This window comes from Ursus arctos, unplaced genomic scaffold (assembly GCF_023065955.2).
Source record: "Ursus arctos isolate Adak ecotype North America unplaced genomic scaffold, UrsArc2.0 scaffold_8, whole genome shotgun sequence".
In the NCBI taxonomy this organism is placed as follows: domain Eukaryota; kingdom Metazoa; phylum Chordata; class Mammalia; order Carnivora; family Ursidae; genus Ursus; species Ursus arctos.
In genome coordinates this window covers 29,471,842-29,498,959 of record NW_026623100.1, presented here as the reverse complement: position 1 = coordinate 29,498,959, position 27,118 = coordinate 29,471,842, and the positions used below count along the sequence as shown (strand labels likewise).

The 27,118-nt window shown below is 37.0% G+C and overlaps 1 protein-coding gene across 19 annotated transcripts in view; it reads left to right on the top strand.

The window, feature by feature from the left end:
* Window positions 1-27,118, top strand: part of WDPCP (WD repeat containing planar cell polarity effector) — a 489,024-nt gene that overhangs the window by 299,503 nt on the left and 162,403 nt on the right. For all 19 annotated transcript variants that reach the window (XM_057309423.1, XM_057309427.1, XM_057309428.1 and 16 more), the window contains one exon: window positions 26,532-26,634. In XM_057309423.1, the coding sequence (XP_057165406.1) occupies window positions 26,532-26,634 (103 nt within the window). The remainder of the gene's footprint in view (window positions 1-26,531; window positions 26,635-27,118) is intronic.

The following is a 27,118-nucleotide window of genomic DNA, read 5'->3' as shown; positions in this document are numbered from 1 at the left end:
CAGCTCCTAACAAAAATATATATATATGGTTCAAAATGTCAGTAATCCTAAGATTTAGATATGCTGCTTAATACTATTGCCAGTATCACAGTACTGTTTTGATTGTTATTGTTTATTGTAAATCTTGAAATCAGGCAGTTCATTTGTGTCTGTTCGGATCTTCTGCCCATTTCCGGACTGGATTATCTGTTTGTTGGGTGTTGGGTTTGATAAGTTCTTTATAGATTTTGGATACTAGCCCTTTATCTGATAAGACATTTGCAGATATCTTCCCCCATTCTGTCCGTTGTCTTTGCTTTTGTCGAAGGTTTCCTTCACTGTGGAGAAGCTTTTTATCTTGATAAAGTCCCAATACTTCATTTTTGCCTTTGTTTCCCATGGCTTTGGAGACATATCTAGCCAGAACTTGCTGAGGCCAAGATCAAAGAGGTTGCTCCCTGTGTTCTCCTCTAGGATTTTGATGGATTCCTGTCTCACATTTAGGTCTTTCATCCATGTTTAGTCTATTTTTGTGTATGGTGTAAGAAAATGGCCCAGTTTCATTCTTTTGCATGTGGCTGTCCAATTTTCCCAACACCATTTGTTGAAGAGACTGCCTTTTTTTCCATTGGATATTCTTTCCTGCTTTGCCGAAGATTATTTGACCATAGAGTTGAGGATCCATTTCTGGGTTTTCTATTCGGTAACTTTGATCTATGTGTCTGTTTTTGTGCCAGTACCATACTGTCTTGATGATTACAGCTTTGTAATAGAGCTTGAAGTCCTGAATTGTGATGCCAAGAGCTTTTTTTTTTTTTTTTTTTCAACTTTCCTTTGGGTACTCGGGGTCTTTTCTGGTTCCATACAGATTTGAGGATTATTTGTTCCAGCTCTGTGAGAAAAATTGATGGCATTTTGATAGGGATTTCACTGAATGTATAGATTGCTCTGGGAAACACAGACATTTTAATAATATTTGTTCTTCCAGTCCATGAGCATGGACACCTTTCTTTCTGTCTTCCTCAATTTCTTTCATGATTGTTCTATACTTTTCTGAGTACAGGTCCTTTACGTCTTTGGTTAGGTTTATTCCAAGGTATCTTATGGTTTTTGGTCCAATTGTAAATGGAATCCCTTAATTTCTTCTTGTGTCTCACTATTAATATGTAGAAATGCAACTGATTTCTGTGCATTGATTTTATATCCTGCCACTGTGATGAATTCCCATATGAGTTCTAGCAATTTTGGGGTGGAGTCTTTTGGGCTTTCCACATAAAGTACCATGTCATCTGCAAAGAGTGAAAGTTTGCCTTCTTCTCTGCCAATTCAGATGACTTGTCTTAGTTTTTGTTGTCTGATTGTTGAGGCTAGAACTTCTAGTGCTATGTTGAACAACAGTGGTGAGAGTGGAAATCCCTGTCTGTTTTCCTGACCTCAGGGGAAAAGCTCTCAGTTTTTCTCCACTGAAAATGATATTCGCTGTAGGCTATTCATATATGGTTTTTATGATATTGAGGTATGTTCCCTCTGTCTCCACACTGTGAAGAGTTTTAATCAAGAAAGGATGCTGTACTTTGTCAAATGCTTTTTCTGCATCTACTGAGAGGATCATATGGTTCTTGTCTTCTATTTATGTAGGGTATCACATTGATTAATTTACGGGTGTTGAACCACCCTTGCAGCCCAGGAATAAATCCCACTTGGTCATGATGCATAATCCTTTTAATGTACTGTTGGAGCCTAGGCTAGTGTCTTGGTGAGAATTTTTGCATCCATGTTCATCAGGGATATTGGTTTGTAATTCTCTTTTTTGGTGGGGGTCTTTGTGTGGTTTTGGGATCAAGGAAATGCTGGCCTCATAGAAAGAGTTTGGAGGTTTTCCTTCCATTTCTATTTTTTGAAGCAGCTTCAGAAGAATAGGTATTGATTCTTCTTTAAATGTTTGGTAGAATGCCCCCAGAAGCCATCTGGCCTTGGACTCTTATTTTGGGGAGATTTTTGATTACTGCTTCAGTTTCCTTTCTGGTTATGAGTCTGTTCAGGTTTTCTATTTCTTCCTGTTTCAGTTTGGGTAGTTTATACATCTCTAGCAACACATCCATTTCTTCCAGATTGCCTAACTTTTTGGCATGTAGTTGCTCATAATATGTTCTTCTAATTGTTTGCATTTCTTCCATGTTGGTTGTGATCTCTCCTCTTTCTTTCATGATTTTATTAATTTGGATCCTTTGTCTTTTCTTTTTGATAAGTTTGGCTAGAGGTTTATCAATCTTATCAATTCTTTCAAAGAACCAGCTCCTAATTTTGTTGATCTGTTCTACTGTTCTTTTGCTTTTGATTTCATTGATTTCAGCTCTAATCTTTATTAATTCTCTTCTCCTGCTGGGCTTAGGCTTTATTTGCTGTTCTTTCTCCAGCTCCTTTAGGTGTAAGATTAGCTTGTGTATTTGAGACCTTTCTTGTTTCTTGAGAAGGGCTTGAATTGCTAAATAATTCCCTCTTAGGACCACCTTTGCTGCATCCCAAAGGTTTTGAACAGTTGTGTTTTCATTTTCATTTGTTTCCGTGAATGTTTTTCATTCCTCTTTAATTTCCTGATTGACCCATTCATTCTTTAGGAGGATGCTCTTTGGCCTCCAAGTATTTGAGTTCCTTCCAAATTTCCTCATGTTACTAAGTTCAAGTTTCAAAGCATTGTGGTCTGAAAATATGCAGGGAATGATCCCAGTCTCTTGGTACCAGGTTGAGACCTGATTTGTGACCCAGTATGTGATCTGTTCTGGAGAATGTTCCATGTGCACTGGAGAAGAATGTGTATTCTGTTGCTTTAGGATGGAATGTTCTGAATATATATGTGAAGTCCAACTGGTCCAGCGTGTCATTCTAAGCGCTTGTTTCCTTGTTGATGTTCTGCTTCGATGATCTATCCATTGCAGTGAGTGGGGTGTTAAAGTCCCCTACTATTATTGTATTATTATTAAATGTTTCCTTAATTTTGATATTAATTGGCTATATAATTGGCTGCTCCTGTGTTAGGGGCATAAATATTTACAGTTTTTAATCTTTTTGTTGGATAGACCCTTTAATTATGGTATAATGGCCTTTTTCATCTCTTATTACACTCTTTGGTTTAAAATCTATTTTGCCTGATATTAGGGTTGCTTTCTTTTGATATCCATTAGCATGATAAATGGTTTTCCACCCCCTCACTTTTTTTTTATTATTAATATGATATGTTAGTCACCATACAGTACATCATTAGCTTTGGATACAGTGTTCCATGATTCATTGTTTGCATATAACTAGAGGTGTCTTTGAGTCTAAAATGAATCTCTTGCAGGCAGCGCACTAATAGTCTTGTTTTTTTATCCAGCCTGATACCCTTTGCCTTTTGATTGAGGCATTTAGCCCATTTACATTCAGAGTAACTATTGAAAGATAGGAACTTAGTGCCATTGTATTACCTGTAAAGTCACTGCTTCTGTCTATTGTCTCTGCTCCTTTCTGGTCTGTGTTACTTTGGGGCTCTCTCTTCACGTAAAGGATCCCCTTTATGATTTATTGCAGGGCTGGTTTAGTGGTCACAAATTATTTTAGTCTCTGTTTGTCCTAGAAGCTCTTTATCTCTCCTTCTATTCTGAATGACAGCCTTGCTGGATATAGTATTCTTGGCCACATATTTTTCTCATTTGGCACCCTGAATATATCATGCCAGTACTTTCTGGCCTGCCAGGTCTCTTTGGGTAGGTCTGCTGCCTGCCTTATGTTTTTATCTCTGTTGGTTAAGGACCTCTTGTCCAGAGCTGCTTTCAGGACTTTCTCTTTGTCTCTGAAATTTGCAAGCTTCACTATTATATGTTGAGGTGTTGACCTATTTTTATTGATTTTGAGGGGGATTCTGTATGCCTCCTTGACCTGAATGTCTTTTTCCTTCCCCAGATTAAGGAAGTTCTCAGCTATAATTTGCTCAGATATGCCTTCTACCCCCCTTTTCCTCTTCCTCTGGGGCCCCAGTTATCCTAATATTGTTTCACTTTATAGTATCCCTGATCTCTCGAATCCTCCTTTGTGATCCAGTAGTTGTTTATCTCTCTTTTTCTCATTTTCTTTGTTCTCCATCATTTTATCTTCTATATCACTGATTTTCTTTCTTTTTTTTATTATGTTCAGTTAGCCACCATATAGCACATCATTAGTTTTTGATGTAGTGTTCAATGATTCATTAGTTGCATATAACACCCAGTGTTCATCACATGCCCTCCTTAATACCCATGACCTGACTACCCCATGCCCCCACCTCCTCCCTTCTGAAACCCTCAATTTGTTTCCCAAAGTCCATCATCTCTAATGGTTTGTCTCCCTCTCTGATCCCCCCCCTTCAGTTTTCCCTCCCTTCCCCTATGGTCTTCCGTGCTATTCCTTATGTTTCATATATGAGTGAAACCATATGATAATTGTCTTTCTCTGCTTTACTTATTTGACCTAGTGTAATCCCCACCAGTTCCATCCATGTTGATGAGAATGGTGGGTATTCATCCTTTCTGATGGCTGAGTAATATTCCATTGTACATATGAACCACATCTTCTTTATCCATTCATCTGTTGAAGGACATCTCGGCTCCTTCCACAATTTGGCTATTGTCCACAATATGAATGTTGGGGTACAGATGATCCTTCTTTTCACTACATCTGTATCTTTGGGGTAAACATCTGGTAGTGCAATTGCGGGGTCGTAGGGTAGTTTTATTTTTAACTTTTTGAGGAACCTCCATACTGTTTTCCAAAGTGGCTTTACCAGCTTGCATTCCCACCAACAGTGTAAGAGGGTTCCCCTTTCTCCACGTCCTTGCCAACACTTGCTGTTTCCCGGCTTGTTAATTTTTGCCATTCTAGCTGGTGTAATGTGGTATCTCACTGTGGTTTTGATTTGAATTTTCCTGATGGCTAGTGATGTTGAACATTTTTTTCATGTGTCTGTTAGCCATTTGTATGTCTTCTTTGGAGAAGTGTCTGTTCATGTCTTCTGCCCATTTCTTGACTGGATTATTTGTTTTTTGGGTGTTGAGTTTGAGAAGTTGTTTATAGATCTTGGATACCAGTCCTTTATCTGATATGTCATTTGCAAATATCTTCTCCAATTCCGTGGGTTGCGTCTTAATTTTATTGACTGTTTCCTTTGCTGTGCAGAAACCTTTTATCTTGATGAAGCCCCAAAGTTCATTTTTGCTTTTGTTTCCCTTGCCTTTGGAGACATGTCTTGAAAGAAGTTGCTGTGGCTGATGTCAAAGAGGTTGCTGCCTATGTTCTTCTCTAGGATTTTGATGGATTGCTATCTCACATATAGGTCTTTCATCCATTTTGAGTTTATCTTTGTTTTATATCACTGATTTCTCTTCTGCCTCATTTATGCCAGCAGATAGGGCCTCCATTTTGATTGGACCTCAATATACCTTTTTATTTCAACCTGATTAGCTTTACTTCTTTTATTTCTCTAGAAAAGGATTCTCTAGTGTCTTCTATGGTTTTTTTCAAGCCCAACTTGTATCTTTATAATCATTATTCTGAATTCTAGCTCTGACATCTTTTATCCATATTGACTAAGTCTCTGGCAGTTAGTACTGCCTTTTGTTCTTATTTCTGGGGTGAGTTTTCCATCCTGTCATTCTGTCCAGAGAAGAATACATGAACGAGGGAACAAAATACAAAGATATCAACCACGACCCCAGCAAAATATATGCTAAACAAATCTGAAGAGTTCAGAAACCAAAAATGGAAAAAGAGAATATAATCAAACAGGTGGACAGAACAGAATCATACACTAGATCCTAGGTGTATTTTGGTCTGTTTGCTAGAAGAAACTACATCCCAAATTGTAAGGAAAGACTTATAAATATAAAAAATAAAATTGAATACAATGAAAGGAAGCCAACACTGAAGAATATATATATATGATATATATGATATGATATATATATGATTGATATATATGATATATGTGACATATATGATATATATGTATATCATATATGTGTATGTCTAATAAATGTAAAAATGAAAATTAAAAAAGACTTAACAAAAGAGTTGATAATATAAGAAACTAGTTGAAAAGGACAAAAAGTTAAAAGGAAAAAATTTAAACTGAAAGACTAAAGAATCATGAGAAAAATCCTAAATTCTATATACTATTTTCCCCTAGCGCTGGAGTTTTATAGTTCTGTGTGATTGGTAAACTTGGTGTTAGCTGGATGTTCCTGCTCATCTTCTGGTGGAGGGGCCTCTTGCACTGATTCTCAAGTGTCTTTGCCCCAGTGGAATTGCACCCTCCTTGCCAGGGGCCAGGCTCAGTGTAAGCAGCTCCAGATTACTCTGTGTGGCTTTTGTTCCCTGAAGGCTTTCTGTACCACTTTAGAGGTTGAAAATGGCTGTGCCCCAGTATCCAGCCAATGTTAAAAATTTGTGTCCTGCACTCTTCCTTGAGCCCTCACAAAAAAGCAGTCAGTCATTCTGTCTCCCTGGTTTCTGTCCACACTCTGTGTTCACCCAGCCTGTGACCGAGTTTTTTTGTCTCAGGCAGGTGACCCCATTTTGAGTCTACAAATTTTACAGACTTCTGTGGCACACGCCCATGTCACTCCTCCCAGGGCAGGGGTGGGTGTCTCCCTCGGTTCTGCCTCTTACTGGGCCCCTGCACGAAGAGTGGTCACCCGATTGTGCTACAGTTTATGGTTTATGGCAACACCATGGTGAAATCCCACTCCTGGGCTCACTGTTTCCCGCTGGCTTCCCTGCTCTGACACTTGGGACCTCTGCAACACTCAGACAGCCCTGTTCTTTCTGTGACCCTGGGTATCCTAAGACCACACTAGGATTCTGCCCCACTTCACCACCTCAGCACCTTTCAGCCAAGGATGTCCCCCACTGGATCAGATTTCTAAAAGTTCTGATGTGTGTGTGTGTGTGTGTGTGTGTGTGTGTGTGTGTGTGTGTGTCAGAGAGAGAGAGAGCACAAGCAGAGGGAGAGGCAGGCAGAGGGAGAAGCAGACTCCCTGCTGAGCAAGGAGCCCGATATGGGACTCGATCCCAGGACCCTGGGATCGTGTCCTGAGCTGAAGACAGCCACCTAACTGAGCATCCCAGGCATCCCTAAAAGTTCTGATTTTGTGCTCCACTGCTACATCACTTTCCAGTACCCAGCTTACAGAGGCTCCTGAAATGTCACCTCAGATTCACTCCTCTGAACCTCCTACCTTGTGAAAACTGTTTGCTTCTCTATTTGTAGAATTGCAGCAATTGTTTTCTTAGAACTGTAGTTGAGTTTGCAGGTGTTCAGAATGATTTGATAGTATCTGGCTGAATTCCAGGGACTAGACAAAACTAGAGTCCCCTACTTCTCTGCCATCTTCCTATGGTGAGACTGAATGTGGCTATTTTAATAAAACTTTATTAACAAAAACTGGTTGTAGGTTGGATTTGGTTCACAGACTATACTTCACTGACCTCTGTTATACATTTATAGGAAACAGTTTTAGAATATTTCTACAAATATTATTCCTACTAGTGTGATATTAAATACATTCTAGGATTTCATTCCAATTCCTTTGTTTTTAGAGATATGCCACAAGAGGTAAAATGTATTTTAAACTGACTTGAAAATACTTTTTTATGTTGTAATGCCACCAAATTGATGTACTAACTCATTAATTTAATTTTGATTGTGATATTTGATGAATACTTTAAAATTTTTCTTTTATCTTATATAAAAACTGTTCTAAATCAGATCTTTAAAAAATGGTGCATTCAGTGAAGTCTAACTTCAATCTCTGTTTTCTTCACATTGTTCCTTCCTTCTTCTTTAGGTTGTCATTATGGTTTGTCCATCTTTTATGGAAAATATATTTAACTAAATATGTTCAAATAAATCCCTGTTTTAATGTTTTAGTAGCACACTAAATACATTGTTTGCCGACTTGATTTTTTTCTTGAGATGACTCCATAGCAGTATATTGATAGATGAGAAGACTTTTAAAATTATGATAATTATACAGGCATACCTTGGAGATAATATAGATTCAGATCCAGACCACAAACAGTGAGTCAAATGAATTTTTTGGTTTCCTGGTGTATTGAGAACTTAGGTTTATACCTTATTGTAGTCTATTAAGTATGCAATAGTATTATATCTAAAAAAATAATATACATACCTTAATTTAAAAATATTTTATGGCTAAAATTGCTAACCCTCACCTGAGCTTTCAGTGAGTTGTAATCTTTTTGCTGGTGGAGGATCTTGCCTTGATGTTGATGGCAGCTGATTGATCAAGGTGGTGGTTGCCGAAAGTTAGAGTGGCTGTGGAAGTTTCTTAAAAGAAGACAGCAGTACAGTTTTCTGCATCAATGGGCTCTTCCTTTCACAAACGATTTCTCTGTAGCCTGTAATGCTCTTTAGTAACATTTTACCCATAGTAGAACTTCTTTCAAAATTGGAGTTAATCCCCTCAGACCTTGCTGCTGCTTTATTGACTAAGTTTATGTAATATTCTAAATTCTTCATTGTATTTCAACAGTTTTCACAGCCTCTTCACCAGGAGTAGAATTTATCTCAAGAAACTACTTTCTTTGCTCATCCATAAAGAGCAACTCTTATTGGTTCAAGTTTTGCCATGAGATTGCAGCAATTGTCACATCTTCAGGCTCCACTTCTAATTCTAGTCCTTTTGTTATTTTTCACGAAATCTGCATTACTTTCTCCACTGAAATCTTGAGTCTCTCAAAGTCATCAATGAGGGATGGTATCAGCTTCTTCCAAACTCCTATTCGTTTTGGTGTTTTGACCTCTTTCCATGAATCATGAATGTTCTTAATGGCATCTAGAATGGTAAATGCATTCCAGGAGGTTTTCAATTTATTTACCTGAGATCCATCAGGGGAATCACTGTATATGGCAGCTATGGCAGCTGTAGCCTTATGAAATGTACTTCTTTAATAAGAAAACTTGAAAGATGAAATTGCTCCTTGTTCCATGGGCTACAGAATGGCTGTTACGTTAGCGGGCATGAAAACAACATGAATCTCATTGTACATCTCCATCAGCTCTTGGGTGACCAGATGCACTGTCAATGAGAAGTAATATTTGAAGGGAATCGTTTTTTGGAGCAATAGGTTTCAAAAGCAGGCTTAAAATATTCAGTAAACCATGTTGTAAACAAATTTGTTTTCTTTTTTTAAATTTAAATTCAATTAATTAGCATATAATGTATTATTAGTTTCAGAGGTAGAGGTCAGTGATTCATCAGTTGTATATAACACCCAGTGCTCATTATATCACATGCCCTCCTTCCAGGCTTTGTTGTTCCATTTCTAGAGCACAGGCAGAATAGATTTAGCATAATTCTTAATGGCCTAGGATTTTCAGTATCGCAAATGAGCATTGGCTTCAACTTAAAGTTACCAGCTGCATTGTCCCCTAACAAGACACTCAGCCTGTCCTTTGAAGCTTTGAAGCCAGGTATTGACTTCTCTCTAGCAATGAAAGTCATAGATAGCATCTGCTTCCAATAGAAAGCTGTTTTATCTACATTGAAAATCTGTTGTTTAGTGCAGCCACTTCCATTAATGATCTGAGCTAGATCTTCTGGATAACTTGCTGCAGCTTCTACATCAGCACTTGCTGCTTCATCTTGAACTCCTGTGTTATGAAGATGGCTTCTTAAACCTCTTGAAACAACTCTGCTAGCTTCACACATTTCTTCTGCAGCTTCCTGACCTCTCTGAGCCTTCACAGATTTGAAGAGAGTTAGGGCCTTGCTCTGAATTATGCTTTGGCTTAAGGGTAGTTCTGGCTAGTTTGATCTTCTATCCAGACACTAAAAGTTTCTTTACATCAGCAATAAGGCTATTTAGCTTTCTTGTTATTCATGGGTTCCCTGGAATTCCCTTCAAGAACTTTTCCTTTGTATTTATAACTTGACTTCTTGGCACAGAAGCCTAACTAGTAGCCTGTCCTGGCTTTTGATGTGCCTTCCTCACTTAGTTTAATCATTTCTAGTCTTTGATTGAAAGTGAGAGAAATGAAGCTCTTCCTTTTACTTGAATCTCTTAGAGGTCATTGTAGGGTTATTAATTAGCCTAATTTCAATATTGTTGTGTCTCAGAGAATAGGGAGGCCCAAGGAGATGAAGAGAGACCGGGAAATGCTCAGTCAGTGGAGCGCTCAGAACACACACATTTATCAGTTAAGTTCACCATCTCATATGGGCATGATTCGTGGTGCCTAAAACAATCATAATAGTAACATCAAAGATCACTGATCAGAGATCACCATAACAAATTCAGTAATAATGAAAAGTTTGAAATACCATGAGAATTACTGAACTATGAAAGTGATGCAAACTGAGCAAATGCTGTTCGATAAACAGTGCCAATAAACTCACTTGATGCAGGGTTACCACAAAACCTTCAATTTGTTAAAAAAAAATAGCATTTGTGACATGCAATAAGGTGAAATATAATAGTATGTATGTCTGTATATATATTACTGCAATAAATATGAAAAATTCTCTACAAAAATATAAATCTCTAAAAATAACATGCTAAACAAATGAATTCAAATAGTCCAGTAGCCACAAAGAAAAAAATTCATACAAGTCAAAAGTATAACTCCTGAAAGGAAGTAGGTTTTATTTATGAGTTCAATGAAAACCTCAAAAATGGACAATTTCCAGTAACTTTTCTAACATAAAAATATGTGCCCCTGTAATTAAATTCTTCATTTGGTTAAAAAAAAAAAATATATATATATATATATATATATATTATTTCCACATATTTTCACATTTAAAGTGATTATTCATTGTTCTGATTTGTATTAGATGATTTACATAGACATAAAATTTGTCCATATACTATTTGATACGTTATTTAACATGCTTCCTTATCTTAAAAGTTAATTTGCCTCAAATCTACAAATATAGAACTTCAAAACATTAACACATTATCAGAAACAGTATTTTATTCCTGATTCTTAAAACTTATTCATCAGATTTGTCTGATCTGAAATGTTATTATAAAATAATAGATAATAGAAATAAATAACAGAAAAAGAATTATGTCAACATTTTACTTTCTTTAATTGAAATAGAGCAACATGATCTTTTTTTTTTATAATGATTTTTTATTATATTATGTTAGTCACCATACTAGAGCAACATGATCTTGAACATTCTGAAAGCAATGTTTAACAAGGCTTAAACTTGAAAAGCTATAATTAGGTTTTAAATTTTAATTATCAGTTGATTTGAACTAAGTTAAATGTTACAGTGGGGAACACTAGAATATGGTAATCTTAAATATGCATAAGCTGTTGCCTATCTTGGTAAGGATTTCTATATTTCATACAAATCTATCAATCCCTAGAAACATTACAAAAATTAGGAAAGGTTATAACAACATGTTATAAAAGTTTATTGTCAATGACTGATCCAAAGTATGATTTAAAGATGAACGTCTATTCAAGATTTTTTTTAGTTTTAAACATCTTATTGTAAATTTGCATATTCATTCCAATAGTACATTCAGGTCATTTGTGAAAGGTAGTAAGAACCCAGTAACAGGGGCACCTGGGTGGCACAGCGGTTAAGCGTCTGCCTTCGGCTCAGGGCGTGATCCCGGCGTTATGGGATCGAGCCCCACATCAGGCTCCTCCGCTATGAGCCTGCTTCTTCCTCTCCCACTCCCCCTGCTTGTGTTCCCTCTCTAGCTGGCTGTCTCTATCCTGTCGAATAAATAAATAAAATCTTAAAAAAAAAAAAAAAAGAACCCAGTAACAGCAAGTTTTTTATTTTTGATCCTAGATGACACAGACAGGATATGTGTAAATATTTAAACCTGGATCATGGCCAATGACTATCAGTGTTTGTCATCTTTTGTGCAGTGGAAGCCAATTTCACTAAATAGTGCTAAATGATGATACTAATCTAAGTCAGTTTAGCAAATGGTAAATTATAAAATTATTACCGAGAATGACAAAAACTAAGTGATTTATTCTTTTGTGTATTTTTTTGAAAACTTGCTTCTGGGTTAGTTACACTTTAATAATAAAACCATCCAGCAACGAGGTAATGCTGGTTGGGTGGCAGTAAAGATTGGGATTTATCAATATGGCACTTTTCTGATCTATTACTATCCATGTTGTCCACTTAGACTTGTTATATGTCATCTTAATCTTATACATTTCCAAAAACAGATCAACAAAACAAAAAAGGGCTGTACAACTTGCATTCTCCTTGTGCCTCCCAGACACATGATTTTAAACTAAGCATGTGGGAACACAGCCCACTAGTATGTGAGAACTTTGATAGTTGTCCATCAGGGGTGGATCAGTGTTTTATAGAGCTTGGAGCTTGTATAATTTGAGGAGTACTTCTTAAGAAAAAGAGTTTAAAATTTCAAATACAAAATTAGGTACTGGAAAGGCTATGTACAAATGGGAGGAAATGAAGCCTAAACTTCTTTGATTTTGTGGTAAATTCACCTCTGCATCTGGCACATAGTGAATAGTCCATAATTATTTATGGAATGATTTTTTTTATTAATAGTAATTGAATTTGAACTCAGAATGAGTAGAAGGGCATGTCAGTCTTGGTAGTGGCCTCTTGAAATGTCTTAATGTATGATTTAATAGTACCTTAGCCTGAGTTAGTCTCAACCAGCTTTACTCTATGTCCTGTATTCATGTATGAACTGGCCTAGGCAGGTACAAGACATGAAAATGAAATTTAAAGCCAAGTGGCTTTTATTTTGACTCATTTAGAATATGACCCTTTCCCGGAGGTATGCAAACACAGTTAGTTGTATATATCCAACATTTAAATTAAATTCAAACACTAAAACTATCCATAAGTTAAAAAATAAGTGAAGCTAGAGGATAGTCATTTGGCAAGAGATATAGATACTAGATATGTTGTGCATCAGAGCCTGAAGAGTCTTGCATCAGCCCCTAAAGATTTGTGAACAATGTCAAACTGAGGAGCATGGAGTTAAAGGGATATATTCTCTACTACATTTTGCTAAAGACTACATTCAGATATATGAATAGCAAGGAGGCTCACAAGTGTATCAGCAAGTAAATAGACTGTAAACAGAAAGATTAAGGAACAAAAACCTTCATGGTACAGATATAATAACAACTTAAGAACTGTTGAGGCTTACTCTCTTCAAATTAATGACTCCAATTCTTTATAACAATTAAAAAATAAAGAGGAGAAATCATAGAGTTAAGGAAAAATGAGTAAGAATGTGTGGGAGGAGGCAAGATGGCGGAAGAGTAGGGGACCTCATTTCATCTGGTCCCTTGAAGTTAGCTGGATATCTATCAAACTATTCTGAATACCCACGAATTCAGCCTGAGACTTAAGAAAATATATCTGGAACTCTACAAGTAGGAAAGTGACTGCTTTTTGCAAGGTAGGAGGTGAAGAGTGGTGAATATGAGATATCAGAAGATAAGCAGAGCAGGGAAGAAGCCTCCATAAGCTGGCTACTGGAGAGTGATATAACCCCAGAACACAAAACCAGAACCCTGAGAAATCTGGTGTAGTGAGAGACATCCCTTTCTGAAAGGCACTCAGGATGAAAAGGGCAGAATTCTAGGTGGGTCATTGTGGTCTCAGGATCCCAGGAGACACAGAATGAACAGGGATGCCTGAACTGGTAGAATGCCCAAGCCATGAAGCAGAGCAACTGGTTATGGTCAGTGAGCCCAGGAAGGGACTTGCAGCTTGGATCACCATAAACCTTGAGCTGGGCCGGCTGGATGACCAACTTCTGTCTGAGCACCCTGAAAAGGACTGGAACGCACGGGCCATTTACCATCCCCCAGGAGGGGTGAAAAAGCTGCGCCCATGGCCAGGCAACAGCTCTCAGGACAGCAGTGGCCCCTGGAAAGGACAGTAGGGCAACACCCAGCCGTGGCCTGGGAGCAGCAGAGCAGGGTACACACACAAGCCCGCAACTGCCCGCATTCCCAAGGCACACAAAGGGCAGTGACACACAGGGGTCCCTTGGACTCCCTCTGGGAAGTTTACAGTGGGCACGCATGGCAAGATTCTGCAGAATTTGGCACAAAGGTGAAGACCGTCCCAGAAGGTGTATTGAAAAGGGGGGACCACAGTCTTTTGGCTCTATGCCCCTTATAAAAGACATTGTGGAAGACAAGGAGATGAAAAAAACATTCCATGCTCATGGATGGGAAGAATAAATGTTGTTAAAATGTCTATGCTGCCCAGAGCAATGTACACATTCAATGCAATTCCTATCAAAATACCACTGATATTTTTCACAGAGCTGGAACAAACAATTCTCAAATTTGTACAGAACCAGAAAAGACCCTGAATAGCCAAAGGAAAGTTGAAAAAGAAAACCAAAGCTTGGGGGCATCACAATGCCTGACTTCAAGCTATATTACAAAGCAGTGATCATCAACACAGTACGGTACTGGCACAAAAACAGACACAAATCAATGGAACAGAATAGAGAGCCCAAAAATGGCTTAACTCTCTGGTCAAATAATCTTCAACAAGTCAGGAAAAAATATCCAGTGGAAAAAGTCTCTTCAACAAATGCTGTTGGGAAAATTGGACAGCCACATGCAGAAGAATGAAACTGCACTATTCTCTTAAACCGTACACAAAGATAAACTCAAAATGGATGAAAGACCTATATGTGAGACAGGAATCCATCAAAATAGTGGAGAACACAGGCAGCAACCTCTTCAATCTCAGCCATATCAACTTCTTTCAAGACGTCAAGGCCAGGCAAGGGAAACAAAAGCAAAAAATGAACTTTTGGGTCTTCATCAAGATAAAAAGCTTCTGCACTGCAAAGGAAACAGTCAACAGAACTAAAAGGCAACCTACGAAATGGGAGAAGATATTTGCAAATGACATATCAGATAATGGGCTGGTATCCAAGATCTATAAAGAACTTCTCAAACTCAGCACCCAAAAAACAAATAATCCAGTCAAGAAATGGGCAGAAGACATTTACAGACATTTCTCCAAAGAAGACATACAAATGGCCAACAGACACCTGAAAAATGCACCACATCACTTGTCATCAGAGAAATACAGATCAAAACCACAATGAGATACCACCTTACACCAGTTAGAATGGCTAAAATCAACAAGACAGGGAACAACAAATGTTGGTGAGGATGTGGAGAAAGGGGAACCCTCTTACACTGTTGGTGGGAATGAAAGCTGGTACAGCCACTCTGGAAAACAGTATGGAGGTTCCTCAAGAAGTTAAAAATAGAGCTACCCTATGACCCAGCAATTGCACTACAAGGTATTTAGCCCAAAGATACAGATGCAGTGAAAAGAAGGGGCTCCTGCATCCCAATGTTCACAGTAGCAATGTCCACAATGGCCAAACTGTGGAAGGAGCCGAGATGTCCTTCAACAGATGAATGGATAAAAAAGATGTGGTTCATATATATGATGGAATATTACTCAGTCATCAGAAGGGATAAGTACCTACCATTTACATCGACATGGGTGGAACTGAAGGGATTTATGCTAAGTGAAATAACTCAATCAGAGAAGGACATAAAATTATCATATAGTTTTAATCATATGTGGAACATAAGAAATAGGTCAGAGGATCATAGGGGAAGGGAGGGAAAACTGAATGGGAAGAAATCAGAGAGAAAGACTAACCATGACAGACTCTTGACTCTAGGAAACAAACTGAAGGTTATAGAAGCAGAGGTGGGTGGGGGGATGCGTAACTGGGTGATGGGCATTAAGGAGGGCACATGATGTGATGAGCACTGGGTGTTATACACAACTAATAAATCATTGAACATTACATCAAAAACTAATGATATACTATATGTTGGCTAATTGGACTTAAATAAATTTAAAAATTTTTTGATGTTTTCTTCAAAATAAAAAATAATAAGGAAAGACAGAATGTTCCAGATATAATTTGTGAGCCACAGATCTTACATCCAACACTCACATCACTGCTAAACATAAAGTACTAGAGTTAGTAACTCACAAAGAAAACCATATTTGTATGGTTATGTATCTTTCTCTTTCCTTTGTATGTCTGTATAAAAGTGCTATATAGTCTTAATGTTAGAGTAAGTCTTTGATATTCTTGACCATTTGCTTTGACATAAGAACTTTAAGATTAACTTGTCAAGTTCCATTAAAACCTTTGAAATGATTTTAATTGTAATTCCACTGGATTTTACAGATTTGTGGTCAGAATTGATCTTTATCACATATAGTCTTTTCAGCCATAAGGTGGTGTGTCTATATTTTAATTGGATGTTCACTTATGTTGGTCAGTAATGATTAGTAATTTCTTCTCAAATTTATTGCATATCATTTGTTTATTTTCAGTGAATAATCACATACAAATTTTGGAATACAAGAGAGAATTTTTAAAAGCTACCTAACTTATTTTATAAGGCTAGTATAACCTTGATAGCAGTCAGGGCTTGTTGTCTGTTAAGCCCAAGTAAAGTCATTGACTTTTCGTAAGTAAGAACACAGATGCAAAAGTTTTAAATAAAATATTAGCTAACTGAATACAGTAGTATATATTTTTACATTATTACAAATTTCTTCATTGAATAATAAGGACCCATTATGAAAGCATCATGACGCTCTTGGATTAAAAGAAAAAAAACATAATTATTTCAATTGATGTACACTGAAATTGCTTCCAGTTTTTCATTGTTATAAGTAATGCTGTCATTGCCAATCTTTGGACATACATTGTCACATCATTTCCTTAAGATTTTCCAAAGTATATATAGGCAAATTTTTAATATTGATACATTGTTAAACACAATAAACTTTTCCTGAGAAGGTCCACATATTAAATATAGGCTTGTAGACCAAGAAGCAAAATTGAGGTTATTATATAAGTACTTGTATATAGCAAAAAAACACAAACTTCCATTAATCTTTATTAATTAAATTAGAAATACTGTAATTGAGTAGTTTTGATAGTACAAGTTTACAAATGTAAATAATGGAATTTTCTTTTGGGGGAATAACATTTCACTTAAATTAGGGCTAAAAGTTGGTGTTCCTTATTTTTAAAAAATCTGCAAAATGTTCATCTGTTAATGCTGATCTATGATGAGATTTTATGTATTTCACTTTTGCAAATTTCTTTCCTCATAGATAGGTACTGCCACCTATTAATATCAGTCCATGGGCATATGGTTTTAATTGAGTATATTCACCAACTAGATGACATTTTTAGAATTCTATTAACTAAAAGACCTAAAGAATGCCATTTAGCATGTCATTTTATTACAAATTAATTGCTTCCAATTAAAATTCCTCAGATGCATAAATAGACTTTGGAATATGGAAATTTCTGTTGCACTTGCATCAAGATTGAAAAACACTGCTGTATATTGAAATCAGAAAATATATTGCTGCAGGAATATGTGTAGAATGGAGATCTCCCTTTATTTCTAAACAATTCAGGAAATGTATAACACAGCCTGACATTACTTGCAAGTCAAAAAAATGGCACTTATCATTGAAATTACTTTATCATATTTTAAGTTTCATATATAAGTACTATTTTGCCTTGTAGTTTTAGATTGAAATATTTTTAAGTCTGTAGTACAAGCTAATTCCAAAGCCATTTAGAGTTAAATAAGAGTGGTGAGCACAATTCTTCCAACCATTTAAAAATGTGGCACCATTTTTAACTTGAGGACTATACAAAAGGCAGGCTATATCTGGCCCATAGGTCATACTCTATGGATCCCTGCTCTATAAAGTTTTATATTCCCAGTAAATGTTAAGTATCTGATTCTCTGAAACTTTGCAACCAGTAAATATTCCTTTTCATAATTTATTTTAATTCCAGTATAGTTAACATACAGTGATATATTAGTTTTGGGTGCACAATACAGTGATTCAACAATTTTGTACATTACAGCTGCACATCATGACAAGTATACTCTTAATCCCCTTCACCTATTTCACCCATCCCCCCATACACCTCCACTCTAGTAACTATCGATTTGTTTTCTATAGTTAAGAGTCTGTTTCTCGGTTTGTCTCTTTTTTTCTTTGTTCATTTTTGTTTTGTTTCTTAAATTCCACGTAGGAGTGAAATCACAGGGTATTTCTCTTTCTCCGATTTATTTTACTTACCATTATACTCTATAGCTCCATCCATGTCATTGCAAATGGCAAGATTTCATTTTTTTTAATTAAATATTTTATTTATTAGAGAGTGAGCAAGAGAGTGAGCACAAGTAGGGGGGAGGAGCATAGGGAAAGGGAGAAGCAGTCCCCCCCCCCCCCCGAGCAGGAAGCCCGATGAGGGACTCATGACGTGAGCCAAAGGGGATCATGACTTGAGCTGAGATCATAACCTGAGCCTAAGGCAGATGCTTAAGTGATGGATCCACCCAGGTTCCCCAAGATTTTTTATGACTGAATAATACTCTGTTGTGTATATGTACCACATCTTCTATATCCATTCACCAATTGATGGACACTTGGGCTCCTTCTGTGTCTTAGCTATTGTAAATAATGCTGCAATAAACATAGAGGTGCATGTATACCTTTGAATTCATGTTTTTGCATTCTTTGGGTAAATACCCAGTAGTGGGATTGCTGGACTGGAGGGTAGTTCTGTTTTCTTTTGAGGAACCTCCATACTATTTTCCACAGTGGCTGAACTAGTTTGTATTCCACCAATAGTGCAATAGGATTCCTTTTTCTCCACATCCTCGCCAACACGCGTCGTTTCTTATGTTTTTTATTTTAGACATTCTGTCAGATGTGAGGTCATTGCAGTTTTCTTTTGCATTTCCCTGATGATCAGTGGTGTTGAGCATCTTTTCATGTGTCTGTTGGCCTTCTGTATGTCTTCTTTGGAGAAATGCATGTTCATGTCTTCTGCCCCATTTTAAATTGGATTATTTGTGGGTTTTGGTGTTGAGTTGTAAAAGGTCTTTGTATGTTTTGGATACTAACCTTTTATCAGATATGTTATTTGCAAATATTTTCTCCCATCTACTAGGTTGTCTTTTAGTTTTGTTGAGTGTTTCCTTTGCTGTGCAGAAACTTTTCATTTTCATGTAGTCCCAATGGTTTATTTTTGCTTTTGTTTTCCTTGCCTCAGGAGACATACCTAGAAAAATGTTGCTACGTCTGTCAGAGAAGTTACTGCCTATGCTCTCTTCTAGGATTTTTATGGTTTCTGGTCTCACATTCAGGTCTTTAGTACATTTTGAGTTTACTTTTATATATGGTGTAAGAAAGTGGTCCAGTTTCATTCTTTTGTAGGTTGCTGTCCAGTTTTCCCAATACCATTTGTTGAAGAGACTGTCTTTTTCCAATTGTGTATTCTTGCCTCCTTTGTTGAAGATTAATTGACCATATAAACATGGGTTTATCTGGGCTCTATATTTTGTTCCATGGATGTATGTATCTGTTTGTGTGCCAGTACCATAAGGTTTTGATTCCTACAACTCTTTTGAAATCTTGGATTGTGATACCTCCAGCTTTGTTCTTCTTTTTCAAGATTGCTTTGGCTATTCAGAGTCTTTTGTGGTTCCATACCGATTTTAGGATTATTTGTTCTAGTACTGTGAAAGTTGCTGTTGGTATTTTGAAAAGGATTGCAATAAATATGTAGATTGCTTTGGGTAGTATGGACATTTTAACAATACTGATTCTTCTACTCCATCAGCATAAAATATCTTTCGATTAGTTTGTGTCATCTTCAATTTCTTTCATCAGTGTTTTATACTAAGGGTACAGTCTTTCACCTCCTTGGTTAAGTTCATTCCTAGGTATTTTATTCTTTTTGCTGCAGTTGTAAATGGAATATTTTTCATAATTTCTCCTCCTGATACTACATTATTAGTGTATAGAAAAGTATCAGATTTCCGTATATTGATTTTATATCCTTGACTTCACTGAATTCATTTATCATTTCTAATAGTTTTTTTTTTTTTTTTTTTGTAGAGTCTTTAGGGTTTTCTGTGTATAGTATCACATCATCTGCAAATACTGCAAGTTTTACTCCTTCCTTACTAATTTGGATGCCTTTTATTCCTTTTTCTTGTTTGATTGCTGTGGCTAGGACTTCCAGTACTGTGTTGAAAAAAGTGGTGAAAGTAGACATCCTTATCTTGTTCCTGATCTTAGGAGAAACGCTCTTGGGTTTTCACCATGAAAATGATGTTAACTATGGGTTTTTTATATATGGCCTTTATTATGTTGCACTGTGTTCCCTCTAAACCTACTTTGTTGATGTTTTTTATCATGAATGGATGTTATACTTTGTCAGATCCTTTTTCCACATCTATTGATCATGTGGTTTTTATCCTTTCTCTTGATGTGATGTATCATGTTGACTGATTTGTGAATATTGAACCACCCTTGCATCCCAAGAATAAATTCCACTTGATTGAGGTCAATTATTTTTTAATGTATTCTTGGATTTGGTTTGTGATATTTTGTTGGGTATTTTTGCATCCATGTTCACCAGAGATATTGGCCTGCAGTTCTATTTTTTTTGTATTATCTTTATCTGGCTTTGGTATCAGGGTAATGGCAATCCCATAAGTGAATTTGGAAGCTTTCCTTACTCTTCCATTTTTGGAATAGTTTGAGAGAATATGTATTAACTCTTTTTTAAATGATTGGTAGGATTCACCTGTGGGGGTGCCTGGGTGGCACAGCGGTTAAGCGTCTGCCTTCGGCTCAGGGTGTGATCCCGGCGTTATGGGATCGAGCCCCACATCAGGCTCCTCCGCTAGGAGCCTGCTTCTTCCTCTCCCACTCCCCCTGCTTGTGTTCCCTCTCTCGCTGGCTGTCTCTATCTCTGTCAAATAAAATAAAATCTTTAAAAAAAAAAAAAGGAATTCACCTGTGAGGCTGTCTGGTCCTGGACTTTTGTTTGTTGGGAGTTTTTTCGATTACGGATTCTGTTTTCATTGCTGGCAATTGGTCTGTTCAAATTTTCTGTTTGTTCCTGAGTGACCTTGGGAAGATTATATGTTTCTAGGAAATTACCCATTTCTTCTAGACTACCCAATTTGTTGGCATATAATTTTTCATCATGTTTTCTTTCTATTTCTCTGGTGTTGGTTGTTATTATTTCTTCTTTCACTTATGTTTTTGTTTATTTGAGCCCTCGCTTTTTTTTTTTTTAATGAGTCTGAGTAAAAGCTTATCAATTTTGTTGATCTTTTCAAAGAACCAGCTCCTGGTTTCATTGACCTTGTCCTGTTTTTTCAGTTTCTATTTCATTTATTTCTGCTCTAATCTTCATTACTTTCTTTATTCTACTGGTTTGGGGTTTGTTTCTTCTTCTTTTTCTAGCTCCATTAGGTGTAAGTTTAGGTCGTTTATTTGAGATTTTTCTTGCTTCTTGAGTTAGGCCTGTATTGCTATAAACTTCCCTCTTAGAAGAGTTTTTGCTTCATCTCAGAGATTTTGGACCATTGTATTTTCATTTTCATTTGTCTCCATGTAATTTTTTATTTCCTCTTTGATAGTTTGGTTGACCCATTCATTGCTTGATAGTATGTTATTTAACCTCCATATGCTTGTGTTCTTTACAGATTTTTTCTTGTGTTTGATTTCTAGTTTCATAGCACTGTGGTCAGAAAAAATGCATAGGATGACTTCAGTCTTTTTTAATTTGTTGAAATTGTTGTAGCCTAACCTTGTGACCTGTTCTGGACAGTAATTTATGTGCACTTGAAACAAGTGTATCTGCTATTTTAGGATGGAATGTTCTGAATAGATCTGGTCTACATCCATCGGTTAGATCCATCTGGTCCAGTGTGTCATTCAAAGCCACTGTTTCCTTGTTGATTTTCTGTGTGGATGATCTACCCATTGATGTAAGTGGGGTGTTAAAGTATATTATTGTATCACTATTGATTATTTCTTTTATGTTTGTTTTTAGCTGCTTTATGTATTTGGGAGCTGCCATATTGGGTGTGTAAATATTTACAATTATTATAGTTTCTTTTTGGCTTGTTCCCTTTATGATTATATAGTGTCCTTTTTCCTTTATTACAGCCTTCGATTTAAAACCCACTTTGTCCAGCATAAGTACTACTACCCTGGCTTTCTTTTCACATCCATTTGCGTGATAAGTGCTTTTCCATCCCTGCACTTTTAATCTGCATGTATCTCTAGGTCTGAAATGCGTCCCTTCTAGGAAGCATATAAATGGGCCTTACTTTTTTATCCATTCCATCACCGTCTTTTGATTGGAGCATTTTGTCCTTTTACACTCAAAGTAATTATTGTTAGGTATGTACTTACTGTCATTTTATAACTTGTTTTATGGCTGTTTTTGTAGTTCTTCTCTGTTCCTTTGTTCTCTTGCTCCTTTCTCTCATGGTTTGCTGTCTTTCTTAGTGATATACTTGAATTCTTTTCTCTTTCTTTTTTATGTATTTATTACCAGTTTTTGATTTGTGGTTACCATTATGTTTATATATAACATCTGTATATCAGTCTGTGTTTAGTTGATGGTCGCTTAAGTTTGAACCCATTCTAAAAGCACTATGTTTTTACTCTTTTCCCAGCCCTGTTTTATGTATATGGTGCCCTACTTTACATCCTTTTATTCTGTGAGGCCCTTGAATTTTATAGGTATATTTAATTTTCGTGCCTTTTTGCTTCCTACTTTTCTTTCTCTTGCCTAAGCTCTCTCCTTTCCACTCAGAGTCCCCTTTAACATTTCTTACAGGGCTGGTTTAGGGTGATGAATTCCTTTAATTTTTGTTTGGAAAATCCTCTCTCTGCTTCTATTATGAGTGATTGCTATGTTGGATAAAGTATTCTTGTTTGCAGGATTTTTTCTTTCAGCACTTGGAATATATCATGCCACTCTCTTCTAGCCTACAAGTTTCTGCTGAAGAATCCACTGATAGTCTTATAGGACTTCCCTTGAATGTAACTGTTTTCTCTTGCTGCTTTTAAAATTCTATTTTGCTGCTTTTTTTGCCATTTTAATTATGTGTTTTGGTGTGGACTTCTTTGGTTTAATTTTTGGCAGGAATCTCTGTGCTCCTGGATCTAGATTTCTGTTTCCTTCCCCAGATTTGGGGAGTTTTCAGCTATTATTTCTTCAAATAAATTTTCAACCCTTTTCTCTCTCTTCTCCTCTGGGATTCCTACAATGTAAATGTTATTATGCTTCATGGTGTTACTGAGTTTCATTAACCTGTTTTCATTATCTTTTTCCCTCCCACTCCAGTCAGTTTGATTGCTTTCTATTACTCTCTCCTGCAGGTCCCTGATCTGTTCTTCTGCTTCCTCTAGTCTGCTATTTATTGCATCTAGTGTATTTTTTATTTCAGTTATTGAGTTCTTCATCTCTCATTGGTTCTTTTTTATGTTTTCTGTCTCTTTTTTGAAGGTATCACTGAATTCCTCTACTCTTCTCAAGTCTAGTGAGTGTATCTTTATGACCATTACTTTAAATTCTCTATCAGGTATATTACTTGTTTCCATTTCATTTAGCTCTCACTGTGATTTTGTCTTGTTCTTTCATTTGGGACATATTCCTCTGTCTCCTCATTTTGTCTAACTCTCTGTGTCTTTTTCTGTGTTTTAGGAAAGGCCACTGTATCTCTTGCTCTTGAAAGTAGTGGCCTTAGGGGCACCTGGGTGGCAACCAGCTCTTGATTTCAGCTCAAGTTGTGATCACACGGTTGTGGGATTGAGCCCCATGTGGGGCTCTGTGCTCAGCAGGGAGTCTGCTTGGGCTTCTCTCTCTCCCTCTCCTTCTGCCTCCCCCCCCCCCGCCCCAGTGCTCTCTCTTTCTCTTAAAGTAAATAAATAAATCTTTAAAAAAAAGAAAAAGAAAAGAAGAAAGTAGTGGCCTTATGAAGAAGAGGTCCTGTAGTGCCTTGCAGTGCTATGTCCCCAGTTCACTTTAGGGGTGTCTCCTACTGCATGTGCAGTACTTTGTGGCTGAGCTGCATTTGCCTTTAGTTCTGTCATCTATAATGGCTCTCTTTGCCTTTTTCGTGCAGATTTTGATCACTGTGTTGAAAATGGGCCATTCTGGGGCCGTGTTGGGCTTGAGTTGAGTCAAACCAAGCCTTTACCAGAGATGCAGTAGCACCAAACTGCAAGGTGCTTTCCCTGTGTTAGCCCCTGAATTTTTGTTGGTGGGTGGAGCCTGTAGTCAGACTTGATGTCTGCTCCCAGCCCACTTCTGGAGCCACAGTTGGATTGGAGTGTAGGGTTCTTACCCTCTACCTTGGGTAGGAGTCACTTTGGAGTGGTGCTCACCCCTGTCAGGGCTGCTGGCACACTGCCAGTCTTGTAGCACCACTTTGGATGGGCTCCTGCCAAGGACATACTGGAGGAAGAAAGTCTGCAGCAGAATGTAGGGGTGGGGCATGTGGTGCCAGGATCGTCTTCACCAGTCTACTAAGGGAGAGGACCTGGAGCCACCTGGGAAGACTTGACAAGACTGGTGGGTTTATGGATGTGGATCTGCAGAAGCACACCAGGGCAGGGTGGACTGTTAGTAAGCTAGGTGGAACATGTTGGTGCTGTGCTGGTTCCTGTAGGTATCCATGTATTTAGGCTGGGGTGGGGGGGGCGGGGGAGTGAAATGGTGCCCAGCAGCTATTTTGTTCTTGGAAAAGTCTCCCAAAGATCCCTGCCCCTCCAGCATATGCTCTGAGATTAGTAAATAAATCTCATTCCCATATACCCCAGGCATTTTTCAAACTGCTGCTTTTATGCTGTATCTCAGTGGGGCTGTTTGTAGTCAAAAAGATTAAGGGCAGGAAGTCAGTTTCCTGTTGTTCTCCCTGCTCTCCCAGAATGGAGCCCACTAATTTTTAAAGTTCCAGGTGTAATGCCCCACTGATTGTAAGAACTTGTGAACTTAGGCCCTTCTGGTTTTCAAAGTCAAATGTTATGAGGATTTGTCTTCCCGGTATGTCCCCCATGCCTCAGATGCCTGGTGTGCCTGATGTGGGGGTCTGCTTCTCTCTCCCCTCCACATCTGCAGTGTCCCTCCTTCTTGGTGACAGCATCTCCACCTTCCCTGCCCTCTTTGATGTGGCTTCTCTGCATTTACCTGTAGAGTTTGGTCTGTCAATCTTTGGGTCATTTTCTGGGTTATTTACACTGATGTGGGTGTTATCTAGTTGTATTTATGGGATGAGGTGAGCTTATGATCCTCCTACTCTGCCGTCTTCCCTGAAAGCCTCTGCAACCAGTAAATATTCTGAACTTTTAAAAACTTAAACAATTTGAAATTATATTTTTTTCAATTGCACTTATTTGAATATTCATAAAGTGAAATATCTTTCATGAGTATAAGCCATTTATATTTCTTCATTGTAAACTGGTTGTTCGTATTCTTTTTCCATTTTTAAAAAAGACTTATTTATTCTAGAGAGAGAGGAAGAGGGAAAGAGAGATCTCAAGCAGACTCCCCACTGAGCAGGGACCCAGTGTGGAACTCAATCTCATAACCCTGAGATCATGACCTGAGCCGAAATCAAGAGTCATACACTTAACTGACTGAGCCACCAAATGCCCCTTCTTTTTCCATTTTTATTGCAATATTCCAGCGATCTTTTACACACCAAAAATAGTTCAAAATCCTTTTTAGTGGCTACACCTACTTTAGTATTATTTTATACTGCTTTCTCCCACACATCCAACCCAAGACTCCCTCCATATTCAAAGATATACCATTGGCTAACAGAACTGTTTTTTCAGTCTTCTATACATATATGCACCAGATACTAATTCTGTCACTTTTTCTCTATTTTCCATCCTAGCGTAACTCTTATTTGTCCTTCGAGACTCAGAGCAAGGATCAGTCCCTTCTCTTTTGCCACATATGTGTGCAAATATCTGTTATAAAACCCATCATATATTATGTAATTAACTGTTGTTCACAATGGCCTGTCTCCCCAGTGGGCTCACAGCTTCTTGAGACGTGGAATTGTAATTGATTTCTATATTCCAGAACAATGCCTAACACTTAGTAGATACTGATTATTTGTTGACGACTGTATGAGTTGAAGATAATAGTAATATTAATGTTAACAAAGTAGTACATGCCAGACACATAAATGTCAGAGACAAATTTGTGTAGTTGTATTTCTTATAAAAATGCTTATCATACTATGATATACAATTGAATTTTGAAGACGTCATCTTGGATATTAAAATCTCACCAAAGAACATAGCAGTAAATGTTTTTATTTCCTGACAAAACTGAGTATGTCAAACGTTTGGTTTAAAAACTTGTCTTTTTCCCTGAAGAATTAAAATAACTTATTTAAATAATGCTATTAGGTATAGTTATAATCTACAATTCAAGAAAATTTGCTTATACTAGAAAAGAAAACTGAGAGAATTAAAACACAAAAAAATATTCATTAGCCGTGTCTGTTTTGTAATCTGAACAGGAAGCTCTTTTGTTCAAAATCTTCTTTGTAACTTGACCAAGATTCATTTGGATTAATCTTTTATTTTGCTTTATTTCCAAAGGACATCCATTACTTTGCACTAGATAAGGGTGAATTGGCACTAGCTGAAGTGGCAAGAAAAAGAGCTAGTGACATTGATGCAGAATCAATAACCTCCGGAGTTGGTAAGAATTAATGCTAGTTTTTTTAAGTGCTTTTTGTTTCAATCAATACTTACTCAGTATCATTTATATTTATGTTTGTAAGGCACAGTTGGTTAATTTGAACTACTTTCTTTGTAAAGTAACTTTTAAAAAAGAATTAAGCCTGGGTAAATAGTACAATATGGATATATAAGTCAGAACTATGTTGATATAAAAATTAATAATCACTGATTAATCACCGTTTAGCAAAAAGTCAAAAGACACTGTTTTCATAAGATTTTTGAGGAAGAGTTTATTATCATAAGTGCTGTTATTAATATTAGCCACCACAGAAACTTATATAACTATTTATACACAAAGACATGTCATATCTCAAAAGAATTCTGTCCTCTATCAAAGTATTTCACATGGGATTTTAGGTTTGATGGGTGACTTGTTTTCTTTTAGAAGCCACTAGTCATTTTACAGTGTAGTCTTCCAAGGAAGACGAATAAGAAACTAAATT